At 31.6% G+C, this 19,801-nt stretch overlaps 1 protein-coding gene across 9 annotated transcripts in view; it reads right to left on the bottom strand.

The window, feature by feature from the left end:
* Positions 1 to 19,801, bottom strand: part of LOC145296834 (oxysterol-binding protein-related protein 9-like) — a 203,012-nt gene that overhangs the window by 140,677 nt on the left and 42,534 nt on the right. For all 9 annotated transcript variants that reach the window (XM_080142948.1, XM_080142950.1, XM_080142949.1 and 6 more), the window contains one exon: positions 14,048 to 14,126. In XM_080142948.1, the coding sequence (XP_079999074.1) occupies positions 14,048 to 14,126 (79 nt within the window). The remainder of the gene's footprint in view (positions 1 to 14,047; positions 14,127 to 19,801) is intronic.

Genomic DNA, 19,801 nt, shown 5'->3' with positions numbered 1-19,801 from the left:
TTTTTTGATCACTGCGTCTTTGTTAGGCTTTTCAGTATAAAAAAAACGAATGATGGGGTGGGGGAAACAGAAACTGGCTTGCAGCACAAATTGCATCATGATCAAACATCACGTGACTTAACTTTCTCGCACCTGTCAATTTTACTTTATAAACGTTAAATTAAGACGGTTTTCACTTCCTCTCCCCTCATGGTAGAGATGGTTAGGTGTCTGGCTTTTTTCCCCCTTTCGTTTCCATCTTCGCATCAAGGCTTCGGGTTCAAGCCTACCTTCCTACTAAAACTTTTTTTTTCTTTTACATCTCCAAACACCCGGCTAACGTTTTTTTTTGTTTGTTTTTCTTAAACAGTGTTGTTTTGATCTATCCCCCCCCCAATACACACACCTCCAAACACCTGGGCAACGCCGGGTAACCCCCCCCCCGCTAGTTATCAAATTTTGAACTTAATTTCACAACAATACGAACAGTCTAAGTCTGATCATGAAAATGTGAAGTGTGATTTTAAAATTGAACAAATTATTTATCACAAAGAAAATTTGATATTTGTTTTTCTTAATGACATCTTTTTTTTTTAATCTGAAAATTTGTTTTGTTAAGCAAACATATCTCCCCTCCTCCCGATTGGGGAGGGGGTTTATGTTACTAACTTTTTATAATAATCTTTATACTACAACTACCAACCCCTCCCCCTTTCTTTTTCTGTGTCCTACTTTCCTCTATTTATCTGGTTTAAACTTACAACAAAACGTCTGATGTTGCAGTTATGTACAGCACAGGTGTAGCCGACTTGTCATATTTTTATAATTTCTATGCTACAATTGCCACATGTTCCTCTCTTTTTGTCTGTTTGCCTCTCCAAACCCTTTCCAAATAATAGATCACACACTGTCTTCTGGTTTGTTTAGAATCAAAAACAGACAGTTCAACGTCTAAATGAGAATAGGATCTAAGTGGAAGTAAAAACTGATGAGTTTGGAGAACGAATAGTGTCCTTTCAAGATAAATGCAATTTTAGACAGGTTGAGAATGAAAAAAGATAGTGTGGAGTGGGTATTTAGAAGGATTTATATTACGGAGGAGAGGGGGATAACTTATTCACTTGCCTAACAAAGAGCTGGGGTCAGACAAGACCAAGGACCATGTATGTCATACTCAAGCAGGAAGCATACACACTTTTAGCCAAAAAGCTAAGCATAAAAAAAGCATAAAAAGGACTCAAATCGGTTGCTTGATACTCTAATATTTACTTTGTTAAATAATTCTTTTCAATTTCCCTAGGCAACGTCATGACACGGGTTTTGCTAGTAATAATCAAACTTGGGACTTGCATAAATTGAAATGAAATTGTTCAGTCAATTTTACATCTGAATAACATCTTATTAAGAAAATATAAACATTCTATAAAATATCTAAATGTCATTAAATTGTTTTTGCATAGTGGTGAATACAAAATGGCCACTTATTTTTTCTAAGTCCTCTTGTTGTACACACCTTTAAGATGTCAATTCTAACCCACAAAATGGTACTTATCAGATAGTGATAGAAAGCACTATTTGACCCTACATTACACCCAACAAACTATCGATTTGTCTCCAACCTATCAATCTACCACAGATCAGTTCATAATTTATGCAAACAATCAGTGTTTTACAGAGAAATTGTTGCAGCTTTACAATCAGCCTACCATGGAAAAATAAAAGAACCTTCATATTTAACACATCACTCAATAAGTCCAGGCCTATTGTATAAATGGCGCCACTAATAAAAAAATAAATAAGTACTCAATTTCAAATGAACATTTAAAAATTAGTTATTTAAGTAAAACTACTGTTGTGAGTTTTCATAATGAAAAAATATGAATCAAGTGTGTTGATAAAAAAATGTTTCTTGATGAAAAAAAATATTGTTCAATCAAAGCAATGACTTGAGAAGTATTATTCGAACACTGCGTCATTGGTAATAGCAGTTATGAGGTAGTATGCTGGTTTTAAACACTGTACAGACAGAAATGATGAATGTCTCAGGTCACCTAAATTCATCAATTGTCCTGGAAACCATAAAAATGAAGTCCAAACTCGTTTTATCTGATCGTAAATTGAAGTCGCATGAGATAGCAGAGGAGTTGAAAATATCAGAAGACAATGTATTCATCATTTTGCATGAATATTTGTCAATGAGAATTTTATCTTCAAAGTGGGTACTGTGTTTGCTTACAGGTGATCAAAAGCAACAACATCTCGATGATTCAAAGTATTGTTGCAACTGATTCAATGCAGCAAAAAGTTTTTATGTCAATAAACAACAATGGATGAAACAGAAAACACAAACTGATCATAATCCTGATGAAGATGCTATAGGTGTTGAAAATTTGGTTTTTAAATAAATTGAAAAATCTACTTTGTATTGACTTTCTTAAGAATCTTGATGCATTTCAATAAATTGTTTTTATTTTCATTTATATTTGCAGCTTGATAGCATTAGTTTCCCAGTAAATAATGTTTGTAGAAATAGAACTGTTTTTTAATAGCATTTTGCTTCTCAAATGTATGAGTTAGTTTTTTGAAGATTATGTAAACTCAAAAGATCTTTGTTTTGGATGAATAAAATCTAAAGAATTCAATCCAAGTAATAATTAAAACAGCAAAACAGTTGGTAGCATGAGCACTAAACTCCAACCCCTAATATTTAAAAAAAAAGATCTGAACGACACAAATATGTTCACTATTTCAATGTTTACTTGCTTTATGAACCTAATTTTCACAAATTGTTTATAATTTATATTTCTAAAAATTCCATAATGTATTATAGTTTTAATAATTTTTAAATAAATTATTTAAAAAAAAAAAAAAAAAAATGTCCGTTTTCTGATCATTTTTTGTTAAAGATTTAAAGAACCCTGGAAAATCATAATCACAAAACATTCAAATATCAAAATAAACACATCTCTAGAGAAATTTTGTTCAAATCAAATTAGACTTTTGTATATACAAATAGCAATTAAAAACTCCCAAAGATTATAATTTTGTATTAAATTTGTTTTATTTTGTTGTTTCAATTAAACTGATTAATGTTTGAGAAAAAGGAATTAAATCTGTTTTTTAAGAATAAATAAAAATTTCAAAACGCTAGAATAAGCTCCAGCCTTAAAGGTACAGGCATAAAATATAAACAAGGCTAAGGAAGGCATTAATGTGTTAGAAAGAATAATGATAATAAAAATAGGCGAATGTTTAAAAGAAGCCAGTAGCAGAAAAAAAAAAAAAAAGTGTCAATAGGAACAAATGATTTTTTTTTTTTAAGAGTTAGTAAATACATACAAATTCTTTGCCTGAAATGTGTTATATTTTTGAGCAATGAAAAACGATTTTTTTTTTATTTTGTATAAAGATTTGGGTTATATATTTAGCTAGAAATTTATGAGAATAAATTACATTTATACAAGCGTTGGCATTATTTATAATTGACCAAGGGTAGAATATATCAACTTGTAGCAATTATTAGTTGTTGTATGTGATCTAATAAAGTGGACAGGTGAAACTTTGGCAGAAAGACAAGAGAACAATAAACATAGGGTAATAAAATGTGTAGAAATAAGAAGCTGCTAAGTGGTATCTCTTGCCAATGAGAAAATCTATTGAATTGCTGCCACAACTATTATATAAGCTGCCATATCTGATAAAAATCATTTTTACCATAAAATAAATCATCCAGACAAAATTCTAACCCAACTCAAAACGAAAACGGTGTTTATTATAGAAATTCTAAAATTAGAAATATCAAATGAAAAGCAGACTTCACCAATGTTGGAATATAAATAGGAACAAAAGATTGAAACACTGAAAATGATAGCAACAGACAGAAATGATGACCTAATGACATATTGTAAAGATCAATGTCAATCAAGAGAAGAGTCAATCAGGCAGTTATACAGTGAGATGATGTATGGAAGTAAAACATGGTTAGGGAGAGTTGAGGACATGTGCTGCATGAAGAGAAATATGAGAACGATACAGTAAATGTGTAATACAAGTTTTAAAGCTGGACTTAAAGATTAACAGAGAAAGATTAAATCTGGACATTATAAGTAGATGTGTGCAGAAGAGTAGACTTTCATGTTATGGCTTTCTTTGAAAGACTGAATGAGAGGGTTAATAAATATAAAGCAATTAAGGTAATAGGGTTAATTGTTAACAGAGGGAAACTAAGAAAAACATGAGATGATAAGAATAAACCTGAGAGAAAGGATGATAAAAACCATACCAGAAATAAGTTAGAAAATCAATTTGTAAAATATGCCCCAATGTATGCCAACACGTAAAACAAATTGGAACTAAATTGAAATATCTTCAATACTGAAATCTATTTACTAAGTCCAATGCTACTGTTTTTGTCACACTGAAGTTTTTACTCAGGAAATATGGAAACATCAATTCATGCAATCAAGAAGAATCATATCTACATATAGAAATAGCATCACTATAAATAAACAATAAATTTAAAAGAAAACAACACTAAAAACATAGAAACACAAATGTTGAGAAAAAACAATATTTTCTTCAGACTATTTTACTCAACGTTGATATTTATGGTTCCATTAGATTATATATAAAAAAAATATTTGTTTTAAGTATGTTTGAGGAATTGCAGTATAAACAAAATTTCTCTTTACAATTAACAAGTGAGAGTGACTGATGACAGAGTTGACACAATTTTTCATTCTATTCACAAAACATTGTTCAAACACGATGAGAACTTATATAATTACATAGGAATATTAAAATGAAAATGCAACATACAATTCTCACCACACAGAAATTAGAACTTAAAGTAATAGATAGCAAATACATAGTAAACGTGTTATACAATATAGTAAACGAGTTAAATTTATAAACTAAACAATTTTTAAGTTTAAAGTATCAAAATTTAAATTCACTAAAAATTTCGCCTCAAGTAACTAGAATAAAATTGGTATTATTCATATTCATATGTGCAAAGAGAAATTTAAAAATATTATAATTAAAATCTATATCTGTTAGTTTTATAATATAAAAATTTTCAAAGTAAAGTCAAAATGTCCATCTGAAATTTAAAAAGAATTATGAACAGATTCTTATAATGTAAAATATTAATAGATTTCTTCAAAAAATCTTTATTAGTAAACTTATGATACAAAAAAATTAATAAAATAGATATAAATTAAGAAATTTTTTATATTTGCATAACCTGTTTTAAATGTGTGTGTGTGCACAAACACATGAATATATTTGTATAAAAATGTGTGTGCACATAATACATATGGTAGGTGAAAATGTATTTAATGTTTTTTTTAAATAAAATTATATAAATTTTGGTACATATGAAGTATTTTTATTTAGATTTCAAAATAAATAAAAAGATCTTAAAATAAAATTATTAAATTATGAAAAGAATTCTTGGAAAAAAATTTTTTTCTCAAAATCTTTAACATGGATAAAAATAAAACAAAATACTTCAATAAAACAGATGTGTGTATGCATGAATATATTCATATAAATTTTAAAAGTACACTGGGTATACGAGTGTTAAAAAAAAAAAAAAAAAAATTTTGAAGGGTTCACAAAAAAAAAATTGCCCGAATTTAAGAAAATGAAAGTTTCAAGAGTAATCTCCCTTAAAAATGTCAATATTTTAAACTAAAATCAAAAGAAATCATTAAATTTAAAGCAATGAAAGATATTTTGAAACACAGACTTTTTTTTTAACCTATAGATCCCTAAAAATGAAATAAAAATATAAGTTCATAAAAAGAAAAAAATAAATAAACAAGTTAAGCTCTGAAAGCAAAAAACAAATGTGCAGTCGCCATTTCCAGAAAGAATAGATATAAACAGAGGCTGAAGAGAATCTGATATTTTTCCACCATAAACCGGTTTCCTTATATTGGATTTGAAATTGATGATACCCATGTTTTCCTAAACTTCTGTAAAATTTTATAATAAATATCATGTCGATATACTGAATGTTCTTTATAATTGACCACTTTGCTGGAGTTCTTGCCCACAAACACCACACAGAATATATATAAGATGTACGTCATAAAAAATATGAATAAAATATTATGAATGTTAATTAAATGCATCTTTTGAAATGTTGACTCACGATATATGTGTGTAATTACAAAAGTTCTGAACCACATTAGATAGAGTGGATTGATGGATAAATTCAAAAGAGATCCTATTCCCATAAATATCCACCCCCCCAAAAAAAAAATTCCTTATGAGAGCACTAGTATATGACTGTTTCTCCTAAAACTATTCTACAACAGTACAAATTAGTATCTTCATTTCTGCATCATTAATTATATTTTACTTGTAATTTCTATTCTTATCACTAGATCCATTTTTATTTCTTCTTGTGTGATGGAATGACATAGGTGTTCCTTTAATCTTATTGAGAATTTCTCAATATGTTAGTCTGCCTAGGTTTTTTTTGTTTTTTTTACTGTTGTGTGTGTGTATATATATATATATATATATATTTACTATAATAATTAAATACCTACAGACACTAGTGTTTCATCCTTTCGGGAATCTCTAGTGCAGGGTGTCATGATTAACACTATATATATACTAGCAAAAGTACCCGTCGTTGACTGGGTTCAAAAACAACCTACAGAAAATGGACTCTGATTTATGAAAGTATGATAGGATATGAAAAGGAAGGGTTGTAAAAAGATAGCTTCAAATTTAGGGGTATCAAAACCAAAGCAAAATATGATGAAAGTAAAAATAAAATAGATAAACCCCATAATTTATTATACCATACCTGTTCACACTGAAACACTTATCACAATATTCTGTGGATCTATATTAAAAAACCTTATTAAACTTTGTGACATATTTACATTCTATGGAGGTCAGGCGCGAACGAACACCCCATAATTTTATTATACCATATTTCTTCAAACTGAAACATAATTATCAAAGTATACTTACGCAGATAGATATGAAAAGTCTTTATTAAAGTTTGTGCCTATTTCCATTCTATGGAGGCCAGGCGCAAACGCAGACCCCACAATTTTATTATACCATGCCTATTTAAGTTGAAACATACTTATCAAAGTATCCTTATGTACATCTATATTAAAAACACTTGTAAACGTTTTTTTTTTTTTTTTAATTTTTTAATTTTTTTATTTCCATACTTTGTGGACCAGGTGCGAAAGCAGACCCCACAATTTTAATGAACCACCGTTCTGCCAGATCAAACATAACCATTCCTGTGTCTCGATACATCTTCTATCATTATATGTAATCAGTTTTTTAAAATAATCAACCATATAGAAGCCTATTCGTGACCAGACACACACACACACACAAAGACATTCAGCTTTATATTATATATATATATATATATATATATATATATATATATATATATATATATATATATACATACACACACATATATATATTTGTGTGTGTGTGTGTGTGCATGCTGGGTTGTAAACTAATGGGATATAATGAAAGAAATTCAATTAAATAAATTTGTGTAAATGTTAGAGCAAATTGGAGGCTAAATTGCACAGTTTATCTAGAAAATCAATATCTTCCTAAAACAGAACAATTAGAAGAGTTTTTGAAAACAATCTTTAAAAATATTTTTTGGGACATTTTTGTGAAATTTAAAAAAAAAAAAATACTTATCAAAGTGCCAGATCGGACTAAGCATTTATTAAAAATAAATTATAACAAAGTGCATTTGTCTATTGTAAATAATGTGGTAAAATAACAAATGACAATTAGCTAGTTAAAATCAAAGTTTGATTCGTCAACTTAAATTCTATTTAGGTTCAACTTCTAAAATTTGGTCAATATAATTAAAAACAGCATTGCTTAGATATCAATGATGAATCTTATGTACCCAGTCAAAAACACAATATTACATTGACTTATGATTTTTACATCTTTTAATATTTAATTTTTGGAGTGGTACCAACGGATGTAGTGAGCACTGATTGGGTGGAAAGGTGTAAGTAAATTGACAAAACCCATTTCAACTATAAGAAAAATGAAATAGTTTAAAAAATAAATAAAAACAAAAATGATCAAATAAAATCCTAGGCCATGCCAGCTGAATATGACATGGTTGGACAATCTGACAAATGCAATCATTCCATAGAGAACATTCTTATTTTTCACCATTCAAAGTTTTCATCATATTATATAAACAGAACTATGATATCCAAGCAACTTGTTTCTAAGATGTGATTTTTTGTAATATTGTACAAATTATTACATTCAATTATGTTTCCCTTATTAATTCCCCCCCCCCTCCACATCCATAAGTACTAAAAAATGTATACCTATTTTTGGAAAATAAAATCATTCTTTGAAAGGTTATTTATTGCAAATAAAAAGTGTACAGTTGAAAAGCCAGTTTGTTCAACTGTTTAAATGAAAATATGTAAAAATAGTGTGGTAGTTTTTCTTTTTGTTCAGAAAATGATTAAAAGAATGAGGTTTTGGAAAAGAAGTTTCACTAAAAATCAAAGCTAATTAGCAAAACCGTATAAAACATGTCCAGATCATATATTTTTTCTTTTTTGGCCTGCGTAGCCCTATAAAAAAATTAGCAATATGGCACCTCCCCCCTTTGAAAACTTTGGAGACCCCCTAGTTTAAGTGCTTAAAATATAGTTGTTGCATTTATTAATAAAATGCAAATTATTTAAATTAGTGGATTGAAATTTCATATATTGTACAGTATTGCATTGTTTACTCTAATAAATAATTGATGAAAAAGACATAAAACAAACTAGAAAAAGTCACGTAAAGATGAGAAACACTCAAACAGATAAATCATAAAAATGAAGAATCTTTTTTGTAGATTGGTCCAATCTCTAAACCTTCTAGGCATGCAGGTGTTATACAACCATAGTTTTATTATTACCATCAATAAAAATCATAATAGAAACAAATTTGAACAGATTATTTTAATTCATCATTCCAACGCTTATATTTATTCTGTCTTTATTTCATGCAACATGCAAGTTTAAACACCTCAACATCTGTCCCCTCCACCCCCCCCTTCAAACTTTCTCAGCAGATTTTCATTTCAAAACATCATTAATGTATGATGATGATAGTCATATTATTTGAATTTTAGTTCTGCTTTTTTAAAACTTAATTCTTATATTTTATCTCTTTAATAAATTAAAAGTTATTGTGAATATGCATTTTTTCAATGCTAAATGGAAATCATCTGGATCAATAGTGTGTAACAAAACACCAAAGTATAATCAAACTAACTGATTATACTTGGATATGAATTTCAAATCTAGAATTGAAATGCATCAAATTCATATTTGAATTTTGCTTGTTCATATAAACTATTATTGAATTGATACCCAAATGACAGCGTGAAGCATTTAAAATTAACTTTGAATTACAAGCAGTAAAAAATGCTGTAAACAGTAAAAGGCATGGTGAATGCAAACAATGACTGTTCGTCATACACCAACATTCGTCATGTGTATGCATTTTTAATATTTATGGCAGAAAATAGTAAAATGTGAATAAGTAAGCTAAAATATAAGTGTTTGAGTATAATTCTTAAAACATACTAAAATAAATGAAAATATATAAACAAATATGTACCTAACAAGACTGGACACTATTTAAAATTTTCCATTTGTAACAAACAGTGAATCTCCTAGAATTATTGGGCTGAATAAACGTGTAAGTAATGGAATCGATTGGAATTTCTTTTATTTAAAGAGCAAAAACTGAAAATTTAGATAACTAGCTAGTTAGAATCAAATACTGATTTGTCACATACATTGCTATTTAGATCTAACTTGAAAAATTCAACTAGTTTAATTTCATATATTAGATTATTATTTATGTTTGTTTAATTCTTTTTATCTAACAAAGGTTATCTAATTGCAAAAAGGCAAGTATGATTACACACCAACTGCTAGATTTGGGGTAGATTGGTTTTCTTTGTGGTTCAAAATAAAAAGACTCATCTATCACTACAACATAATGCATTCAAAATTTCACTAATGCAGCTGTTATTATAATTACTTCTAAACATCTGTTAATATGTCCATAAATAAACTTTGTAAATAGATTCAAACAATTATTTTCAATGACACACTGCTAATAGTCTTTAGTTAATACCATTAAAAAAAAAAAAAAAAAAAAAAAAAAAAAAAGATCATTTTAGATGTTAAAAAGACTACAAGAAGATAGCTAATTTGGAGATTTGACTATTTAATATGGATTCTTTTTTAAGACGCTTTGCTAAAACGCGATTCAAAGCACAGCATGAAACTATTTGAAAACATTATTTAGTAATACCAAACGATGTACTGTTTAGCACTGGACAAGGCACATTCTGCTACATAATCTGACAGTTTTTAAATCAGGAATTAATATATTTCTCCTATCAATCAATATAAAACTTTCATGATGGAATTAATAAAATTTTCTTTAAAATGACATTTTAATATTTTTGTGATTTGTATATTCCAAGAAATTGCAATTTAATTTCGGCTATTAACAACAAAACATGGTGCGATAACATATCTGTGAGCGATAGATGATTTTTCAGATGCACATATTTTAGGTCTGTTTATATAAATACTTGACACAAAGTTCTTCTAGTCGACGTTCCATATTTTTAAAACAATAAGGAGGAAAGAATTATCTTTATTATGGAATTTGAACAAAACACGTGTGACTTTCCAGTCAAAAGTTGGAACATCTTGAAGTTGAGGCTTTCTAGTACAAAAATGAATCAAAATAGAAACTTTGTCCAAATGGTATGTAATAGCCAATATATTTATTTCTTTTGTTATTAAATTTGAAAAGAATTGGCTAAGAACTTTTTATATGCGCATCGATAGAAATGATAGCGAGTGCCGATATTCATTATTTTTTTGAGTGCCGTGCGATGCCATTACGTAAATTCTTAAAGTGTCTGTTTACAAAGTGGCTTACAGCAATGAGGGATACACATTTTTTATTTTTAATTATTTAGAAAACATTTTTATTATGAAAAGAAATAAAATATGTTCTATTTTAGCACTGGAAATTTTTTTTTTTTTGTTGTTGTAAAGTTGGAGAAAGAAAAGTCTGTTTGTAAAGAGACGCGCGTTGTATCTTAGCTGTTGTATTTTGAAATGTTCGAACAGTGCGTAGGCAACGCGAGAATAACGTCAAAGGTGTGAGTTCCATATAGAAACGTTGATTTAATTTGAATAAAATATCGTAAAACTTGAATTTAACTTAAAAATACTATTTTTAAAAATTAGGACGGTAACATAAATGCATAAGCACCAAACTTTCTTCTAACCAATTTTTTTTTTTGAATTGAAAATATTCAATTCAAAACAAAAAATTGGTTAGTAGAAAGACAGTTATTAGTCTTTCTCTACATAGGAACCACCCAGAGTTATGCATTTCTCCCATCGTATGATGCAGCTCTGGAGACCGTTTCTGTAAAACACCCTAGGTTGGTCCTCCAACCACGACATGACTTCAGAAATCATCATCTGAGAAATGCTTTCCTTTCAAAAACAACTTCATGGCTAGGAAGAGGTGAAAGTCAGAGGGTGCAAGGTCAGGAGAGTAGGGAGGATGGGAGAGGATTTCATAACCACACGCCCATGCTTCTGATCTGGCGACATGCGAGTTGTGGACCGGAGTGTTGTCCTGCAGGAGGAGGGTACATTTGCTGATCTTGCCCTGCCTCTTGATTTTGATAGCTTCCCTTAATTTCCTCAAAAGTGAAGCATAATAGGCTCCTGTAATTGTGGTACCCTTTGCCAGGAAATCTGTCATCACTACTCCGTCCTGGTCCCAGAAGACTGTGAGCATGACCTTGCCAGCGGAGGGCTGCACCCTTGCCTTTTGAGGTGGTGAGTCCAAGTGCTTCCACTGCATTGACTGGGCTTTGGTCTCTGGATCATAGTGATGGATCCAGGTTTCATCCTGTGTAATCAGTCTTTTGAAAAAACTTTCACTCATCTTCTTGGTACATCTCCAAATTCATCCGAAAGCACTCAACACGTTCTCGCTTCTGGAATGGTGTGAGCAACCTGGGAATTCATCTGGCAGACACCTTATGCATATGCAAATGGTCATGAATGATAGTTTCCACAGACCCTGTATTAATCTTGACATCTTGGGTTATTTGGCAAATAGTAATGTGCCAATCTTCCAAAATGGCAGCCTCAACTTGACGGACAGATGCCTCATCAATAGTAGGGAGGGGGGGAGGTCTGAAAAATGTTTCCACAGACTTCCGGCCATGTCTGAATTCACGATGCCAGCGTTTTACAAGGTCATATGATGGGGCATTATCACCATAAGTTTCTTTCATTTCATCAAAAGTCTCCTGTAGTGTGCGTCCTTTCAAATACAAAAACCGGATCACTGCTCGACATTCAACAGGCTCCATTTCACACCTGACTCAGTTCAAACACCTGTAAAACAGAAACCACAATTAGTTCAGAGCTGTAATTTGCCACATAGCCTGTAGAGATATAAATCATTGCACATGCAAAATTTCAGCTAGATCAGACAACTGGAAGTGGGTCAGAGGCATTACTTATTGCACGCCCCTCATATATGCATTTGAATAGGACTAACTTAGGGCAAAATGTCCAGTGAACCACACATTTTTTAATACTTTAAATGGTTATAACTCCAGTTCTAATGGACCGATTTTTTAAAACTAAAAGATATTTCTTTATTTTTTATGCTCTTTTTAATAATGCTTGATTTGAGTTTATTCGAGCTAAAGAGAAAGTGTTGTGGCACTGCTACATTATTAAATACCAACCAAAAAATGTATATAAAAAAAAAGTAAAAATGGTAAAAAAATTACTCCATGATAATTTACAAACACTTTTTACATAAGGTCAATAGAGATATAATGCATGAGCAGAATTACATCACTTTAATAATAGCATGTTAGTTTTTTTAGCTAGGAGCAAAATGTAGCATTTGTTCATCTTTTATGTCCTCAATCAATGAAGGAGGAATCTTTCCAGACTGAGGCAATTTTACTTTTAGACTCAATCCAAAGCACCCCATTTGAGGGAGCTAGACTTTCCCCACATTAAAAACCGATCTAGTATCTAACTCTGCCCTCATGGGAAGGCAAGTAAATGAGGACATCACGTCATTCACATGTAAAAAATTTTATTATATACATTGTAACCAACCTCATAAAAGAAAAGGTTGGATTATCAAAAGTGCAATCTGTTCACAATTTAGTTACAAGTAGGCGTCATTTTTAGTGAATTATTGTTTTTATAAAACACTAGGAAGCAAACCTGGCGTTGCCCAGGAATGAATGAAGATCCCCACCCTCACCCTGTGTACACCTGCTTCGAGACATTAACCCCATATTTGCATTTTTATTATCTTTTCATTTCTGTAATTTTCAAGTTATAAAATAAACTATATTTATGTTTACTCAGGCTTGAATACACACCCATCACATTTGGTTTAATGTTCATCCAATACATGCTTACATGTATTGGAGAACTTTTAGAAATTGACTTACACACCAACCCATCTGACTAGGTTTTTATTTATCCCTCTTTCAAGCTTATTTTTATCACTTCCCACCGTTTTCCTTGACCTTTCGCCTGTGAACTAAACCTGTTACCTCAACTATTCTACATGTACTAACCCAACAGCTCTTGTCCATTTTTTAAATGTGACCATAAAATGAAAGTCTTCTGTTCTGTACACATCTCCCTGCACTGTCTTGATTTTATCTTTCTCTCAGGTCATCAGATTTAAGCCTATTATTATGACTTAAATTACATATTTCTCGTATCATTCTCATATCATTTCTCTCCACACAACACACAAGAATATTATTATAATAAATTTCAATACAAAATGAATACCACCATTGGATTCCTTCTAAAATTTTACAAGATAAGTTTTTTCATCTTTATATAGGTTTTATTTTCAACTGCATCCCCAGAGAGAGAAAGAGAGAGACTACAAATATAGTATTGTATAATAAATGTATCTTTACCTTGAAAATGGAATGTTTTTTGGTCTGCAGTAATGGTAAATGTGCTGTCATCTTCATCATCAATACCAATGATAGCCCCCTGAAATAAAATAAATTGTTTTTGATATTTGAAAAAATTTTATTAAAAAAAAAAAAAAAAAAAAATTAATGAAAGGTTAACCAGCTAACAAAGAAGCAATAACTCTTGTTCATATTAACGAGCAAACATGATACAAGATCAATGGAAGGTTATTCACTAAATGTCAGATGTTGATTGAATAGTTAAAAAATAAAGCAAGGTTGAAATATGCTGAAAAAATATTAAATTAAAAATTAAAAGAAATAACAGGAGAGAATACAAGCAAAGGAAATTCTTGTACAAATTTTTTTATTTCAAATTTTTCTACACAAATCAAAGACAATCCAGAAAGTCTTTTCTGCATGCATCATACATGACAACCTACTAAACATGCCACCTAAATCATGTTTACAATTTGGCAATTTTAGTGTAGATTTATAACTGATTTTTTCCTACTCTTACTGGAGTTGGATTGTCATTTCCAATTTTCTAAAATGGATCACATGGTGATAAGTAGGGTTAGGACAACAGCATATTCTTTTCCTTGTTTTGATTCTCAGGTATATATCCATTGATATCTTATATGCTTTTATATAGAGTGATGTGATTCTCAGTTGATTAGTTGCGTCCAACTGTGTTGGATATATACTCGAGAGTAAAAGCAATGAAAAGAATATGCTGTTGTCACCGCTCTAGTGATAAGTTACCAACTTACCACATAGCTCTACAGTTTTTATTCTTATAAACCTTTGCACCTTGATAAAGTGGTAACACAATTAAATTTGAGATACTCACAAGAGAGAAGAGATTCTTTAAAAAAATAAGGAACCAATATCCATACTTAATAAAGGAAGCAACTAAGAACTATTCATGAATATTTCTAAGATGAGGTATTATTTACATGTTTCAAAATATTGTCTTTGATTTCAAGGTTTCAACAATTAGACTCCTTGGACTTCTTCAGATGCATTTTTTTTTTTTTTATAATCAGTAATTTTCCAGGAATTTAGAACTGAAAAAGATTTAACCGATATGAAATATCTAAAACTGATCCATTAAAAGTTAACCTATCACTGGGTTGCTTTCAATGACTTACAAATACAGAGAAGAACAGTTTTTGCAGACACAACCACTCATGATTGATCTCAATCAAAATGCTTGCAGCGTCCATCTGAAATCATGTCACTGCAATTGTAAATATTTTGCAGCAAACAGGATGCTTTAAAGGGTAGGACTCGAGACCCTCCCTCACATCTATTCCATTTAACACTTCCTCCATAAATACAATTATAATTAACACTACAAATGATGCTAGGGTGACTGTTGCTTGTATAACTGATGTTCAGGTTAGCAGGGCCGGTGACAAATTCTGCAAACCATCACCATTCCGAGTACCTTTTGGTAGCCAGAGATTGGAATGCTTGCACAGGATAGACAAAAACGCCAGGCATGTCCTCTGCTGCTTTGCTCTCAGTACAAAATGTGACAATGGCGATCGGCAAGTCAACTTTTTGACCACTAATCATCTTGTGGTAACCAACACCTGTTTTCAGCATCCATGTCATCATCTTATCACTTGACATTAGCATGACACCCACATGGCCAATTAGATCAACTATATCTTGGTGCATGCGCAGTGGGCAAGCTCTGTTATTGACTTTCGCACTTTGAGGCACAGTTACCGGTAGAAAATTTGGCTCAGACCATGCACTTGTTCGAGCAAATCTTCAATTTCAATTTTAGGAGATGCGAGCAACCAAACAACTAAAGCGGATCAACATACCTAATTTGAAATTGGACGCTGGTTCCCAATTCAAAGAACTTCATAACTGGTTCTCTCTTCCACAAACCAACAGAGAATTTCAATGAAAGACAGACTGACAGTTCCTTAAATCTGCTATCATGGACTTGGCACATGAGCACCTTGGTGTTATGAACTACCGTCAACAAAACATTAGAGACTCTCCACCTTGCATAATAAGTGTGTGAAGTGCAAGTGACGAGTGCACTGAACTCTCATGATCTGTGATGCTGTATTACTCAGTCAATCCGCATTGATAGAAGTGCATACTGGCGAGTTTGCAGAAGAAACCGAGCATGTAGTAGCCTGTAGAGATTCCGATAAACTTTACCAGATGATGAAATAGGCAAACAGAAAAGCAACCAACGTCAGTGAAACACTGTTTGCAGTGTTATCATTACAAACTTGGGTGAACGATTGAAGTGCTGAAAAGAGCATTCTGATGAGCTGCTTAGTCACCCTACCCCTGCGGTAAATGTGGATGTGGCCTAACACTGGCTGCAATACCTTGTCCTCTACACTGAATAAAGCAAGAAATGTTTTGCACTACCTGCGAAACAACAAGGCTACTAGTGAGGATGGGATACTGATAAAAATCTACAATGCCATGCCTGAGGTGCTTGCGTGTGGGTCCTACAAGTCTTTGAGGCAATTTGATGCACTGAAATGTTCCCTCTGATTGGCGCTAGGAAGTGCTCCTCTCATTTTTTTGAAAAGGAAACATGAAAAACTGCTCAAATTTCCAGATATTGTGGCAAAGGCCTTTGCTATTCTTTTGCTGCATCGATTCCAAAGCATCCCCAACTCCCGCACACATCTTTCTCAAGGCGGACATTAACTAGGCAGAGATTATACTGATAAAATCTTCAACTTTCAGCACACTCTTGAAAACCGTTAGGCGTTTCACCAACCTAGTCCTCTGATTCATTGACTTCACAGCTACCTTCGACTCCACTGATCAAGGCTTGCTCTGACGAATCAAGCAGGCAGATGGTATGTCAGCAAAACTTGTTGAAAGCTACTATCAGTGTACAAGAGCCTATGTACAGGCCTAAGGTGAAGAGTCAGCAGCATTTGAGGCGAGATGATCCATATAGCTGTGCCCTCTCTCCTACTTTTTTTTGACCATGTGATCTATTATATCCTCAACGAAGCCCTTCAAGATTGCAGTTGGGTGAAACATGGCTGTATCTGACTTTGCTTAGGCAGACAATGTTTCGCTTGGATCAACTGGTGAGGAGGTGCAAGCTGGGCTCAATCGAGTGCAGACTATGCTCGCAAATTAGGAATACACATTAAGATCTCCAAAACAAAGGTCATGCCCTCACCAATTGACCAGAGTATCGGGCAACCACTTCCACTGGACAGAATTCACGCAAATAATGTGAAATCTTTTGTCTATCTTGGCTCTACTATCATGCCAACTAGGCGGATAGTGGTTGAGATTGGACAATGCATAAGAATAGCACAGTCCAATCTCCTTCCATCTCAACTGGTCTTTGTGATTCTGTCAGAAAATACTCTTGAACATAAAGTGGTGCAGTTATCAATGGTGAGAACTATCCTTCTCTCTGGCTGCAAGACGTGGCCTATGAGAGTGGCAGATCTGCGCAAACTGCAAGTTTTTGACAACAACCGTCTTTGATTTTGATTTTTTCTTTTTAGATAATTGTGATTTTACCAACTTGCATGAAAACAGCTATGTAAAAGATGCTTAAAACCGTTTGAATTATGCAAATACTATCAGTAGTTCAAAAGTTATGAGAATTTTAAGTGCCAAAATTTAGGATTTTCCGTGGACATTTTTCTTTAGAAAAAGTGGGCTAAATTACGGACCTTACCATTTCAAGAAATTCAGTAATTTCGCCACCATTTATTTATTTTTCAAGCTATTCTCATGAACTTGGTACTCTTATGTAAAATTGTGTGCTCTTTCTGATCATGCAGTCAAATCTGATGTACCTCTTTACCATAAGCCATGAATTATAAATAAAGATGTTCAAATTTTAATTGTTTTTTAAACTGGCGTATGGTATCATACAGTGGGTGTTTATTTATGAACAAAACTAAGTATTATACTGGTATTTAAATATAGCTTTATTGAGAGTAGGCCTTTACCTGCCTCCTCACGAAAGGAGAGCTTAATCTGGGGTGTAGCCATTGAATGCCTAAAGAGCATTCATGGCCGGTATTTACTATTCCCCTCAAAGAAAAGAAAAAAATTAAGTAGATATGAATTTAATCTCAGAAATAAATCAAAGAAAATTTTTCATATAGATTTGGGATTTCTGTAAAAGATGGAAATTCTGATAGTCAACCAGAACTTAAGCATTTTGGGACCAGTCCAATTTTCAATTTTGTAAATCCTCTCTATCTGGCCCAAAATATACCCCTATTTTTTGAGATGCAACCATAAATCGTACTCTACATAAATCCTCAATGTAGCTTTGCCAGGAATCCTGATAAACAACAACTACATATTCATGAGTTGATGGTAATTTTCATCATTTCTATTCTGTTGTTTTACTGAAAATTCAACTATGTAAACAAAGAAATAAAACAGTAATTTTTTACCTTGTTTCCATTTAAAATGATTACTTCTATAGGTTTTAGTGTATGCTGAAAACGAATATCGCATTTAAATTTTCTGCAAATCAGTAGTTTTCTGGATATTAATCAATATCATTTCTTATGTTATTGCTGGTGGTCATCTTGGTATGTGCAAGCGTGCAAACAACTCCGAGAAACTATGCACAAACGCGCGTACCAAGATGGCCACCAGCAATAACACAAGAAAGGATATTGCTTAATATCCAGAAAGCTACTTATTTGCGGAAAATTTAAATGCGATATTCGTTTTTAGCATACCTGAAAACCTTAAAAGGTAGTCATTTTAAAGAAAAATATAAATGAGAAAACAAGGTAAAAATTTACAAAAGGCGTCACAATGAAATTCTTTATTGAACCGCCTAATTATTATTATTATTATTATCCTCAGTTAAAAAAAAAAAAAACGGGTTTGTTTTACAGATTCGAAAAAAATGGTCTTGACAAGGAGTTAAAAATAAAAATATACAAAATACTATTAGAACCCCAACCAATAAGTGTCACAAGGACATTTATTAGTTGGGTTTCTAACAGTATCTTGTATATTTTTAAGTCATTGCCAAGATTTCAAAGACATGAGATACCATGTGGTTATTTTTCTTGTGCTTCTGTAACGCTCGATACTAATTTTCGAAACAAACATTTTACATTAAATAAACACACTAAAAACTTATCGAACTAGGTAGACGAGTAACTTATCTTGCCTTTGGTAATATTTATTTGGGTGCTTATGCACTTATGCTACCGTGCTATTTTTTCAAATAGTATTTTCAAGTTAAATGCTGTTAGCTGCTATAAAAGTAAGTTTTAACTGTTATTTTTTTACCCAAATTATTTTTTAAGAGGATTATGAAAATTAAATTCAATTATCATAGTATCATTACACTATTAAATCATAAACTCATGAAACTATCTATATTTCTTTCTACTATTATATAAAAGGAACTGTGTGTGTGAGTTCGTTCCTATGGACTCTAAAACGGCTGAGTCAATTTTTTTTTTTTCATACGCAGGTACTTGATGTGTCTGGGAGTGTTCCTACATAGGTTTGATAAGTAACAAAAACTGATAATCGAAAAAATCCTATTAAAGAAGGAAGTTTGATTTTGACCAAAGTTAACACTTTTATACAACCTAACATTACAAATGCATTTGAAAATTTTTATCACTGCACAAGCAGAAAGGTCCAGTCTATAAAATCAATTGTAGATTGTTTTATAAAACAATGTTTCTTTTTAGATCACAATTGAACCATAATACTTGATTTTTGTATGTTTAACTTTAATTC

This window comes from Euprymna scolopes, chromosome 17 (genome assembly GCF_053919585.1).
Source record: "Euprymna scolopes isolate OS-2025 chromosome 17, ASM5391958v1, whole genome shotgun sequence".
In the NCBI taxonomy this organism is placed as follows: Eukaryota; Metazoa; Mollusca; class Cephalopoda; order Sepiida; family Sepiolidae; genus Euprymna; species Euprymna scolopes.
The sequence above is the reverse complement of the archived record's forward strand: the minus strand, read 5'-3'. Positions and strand labels throughout refer to the sequence as shown.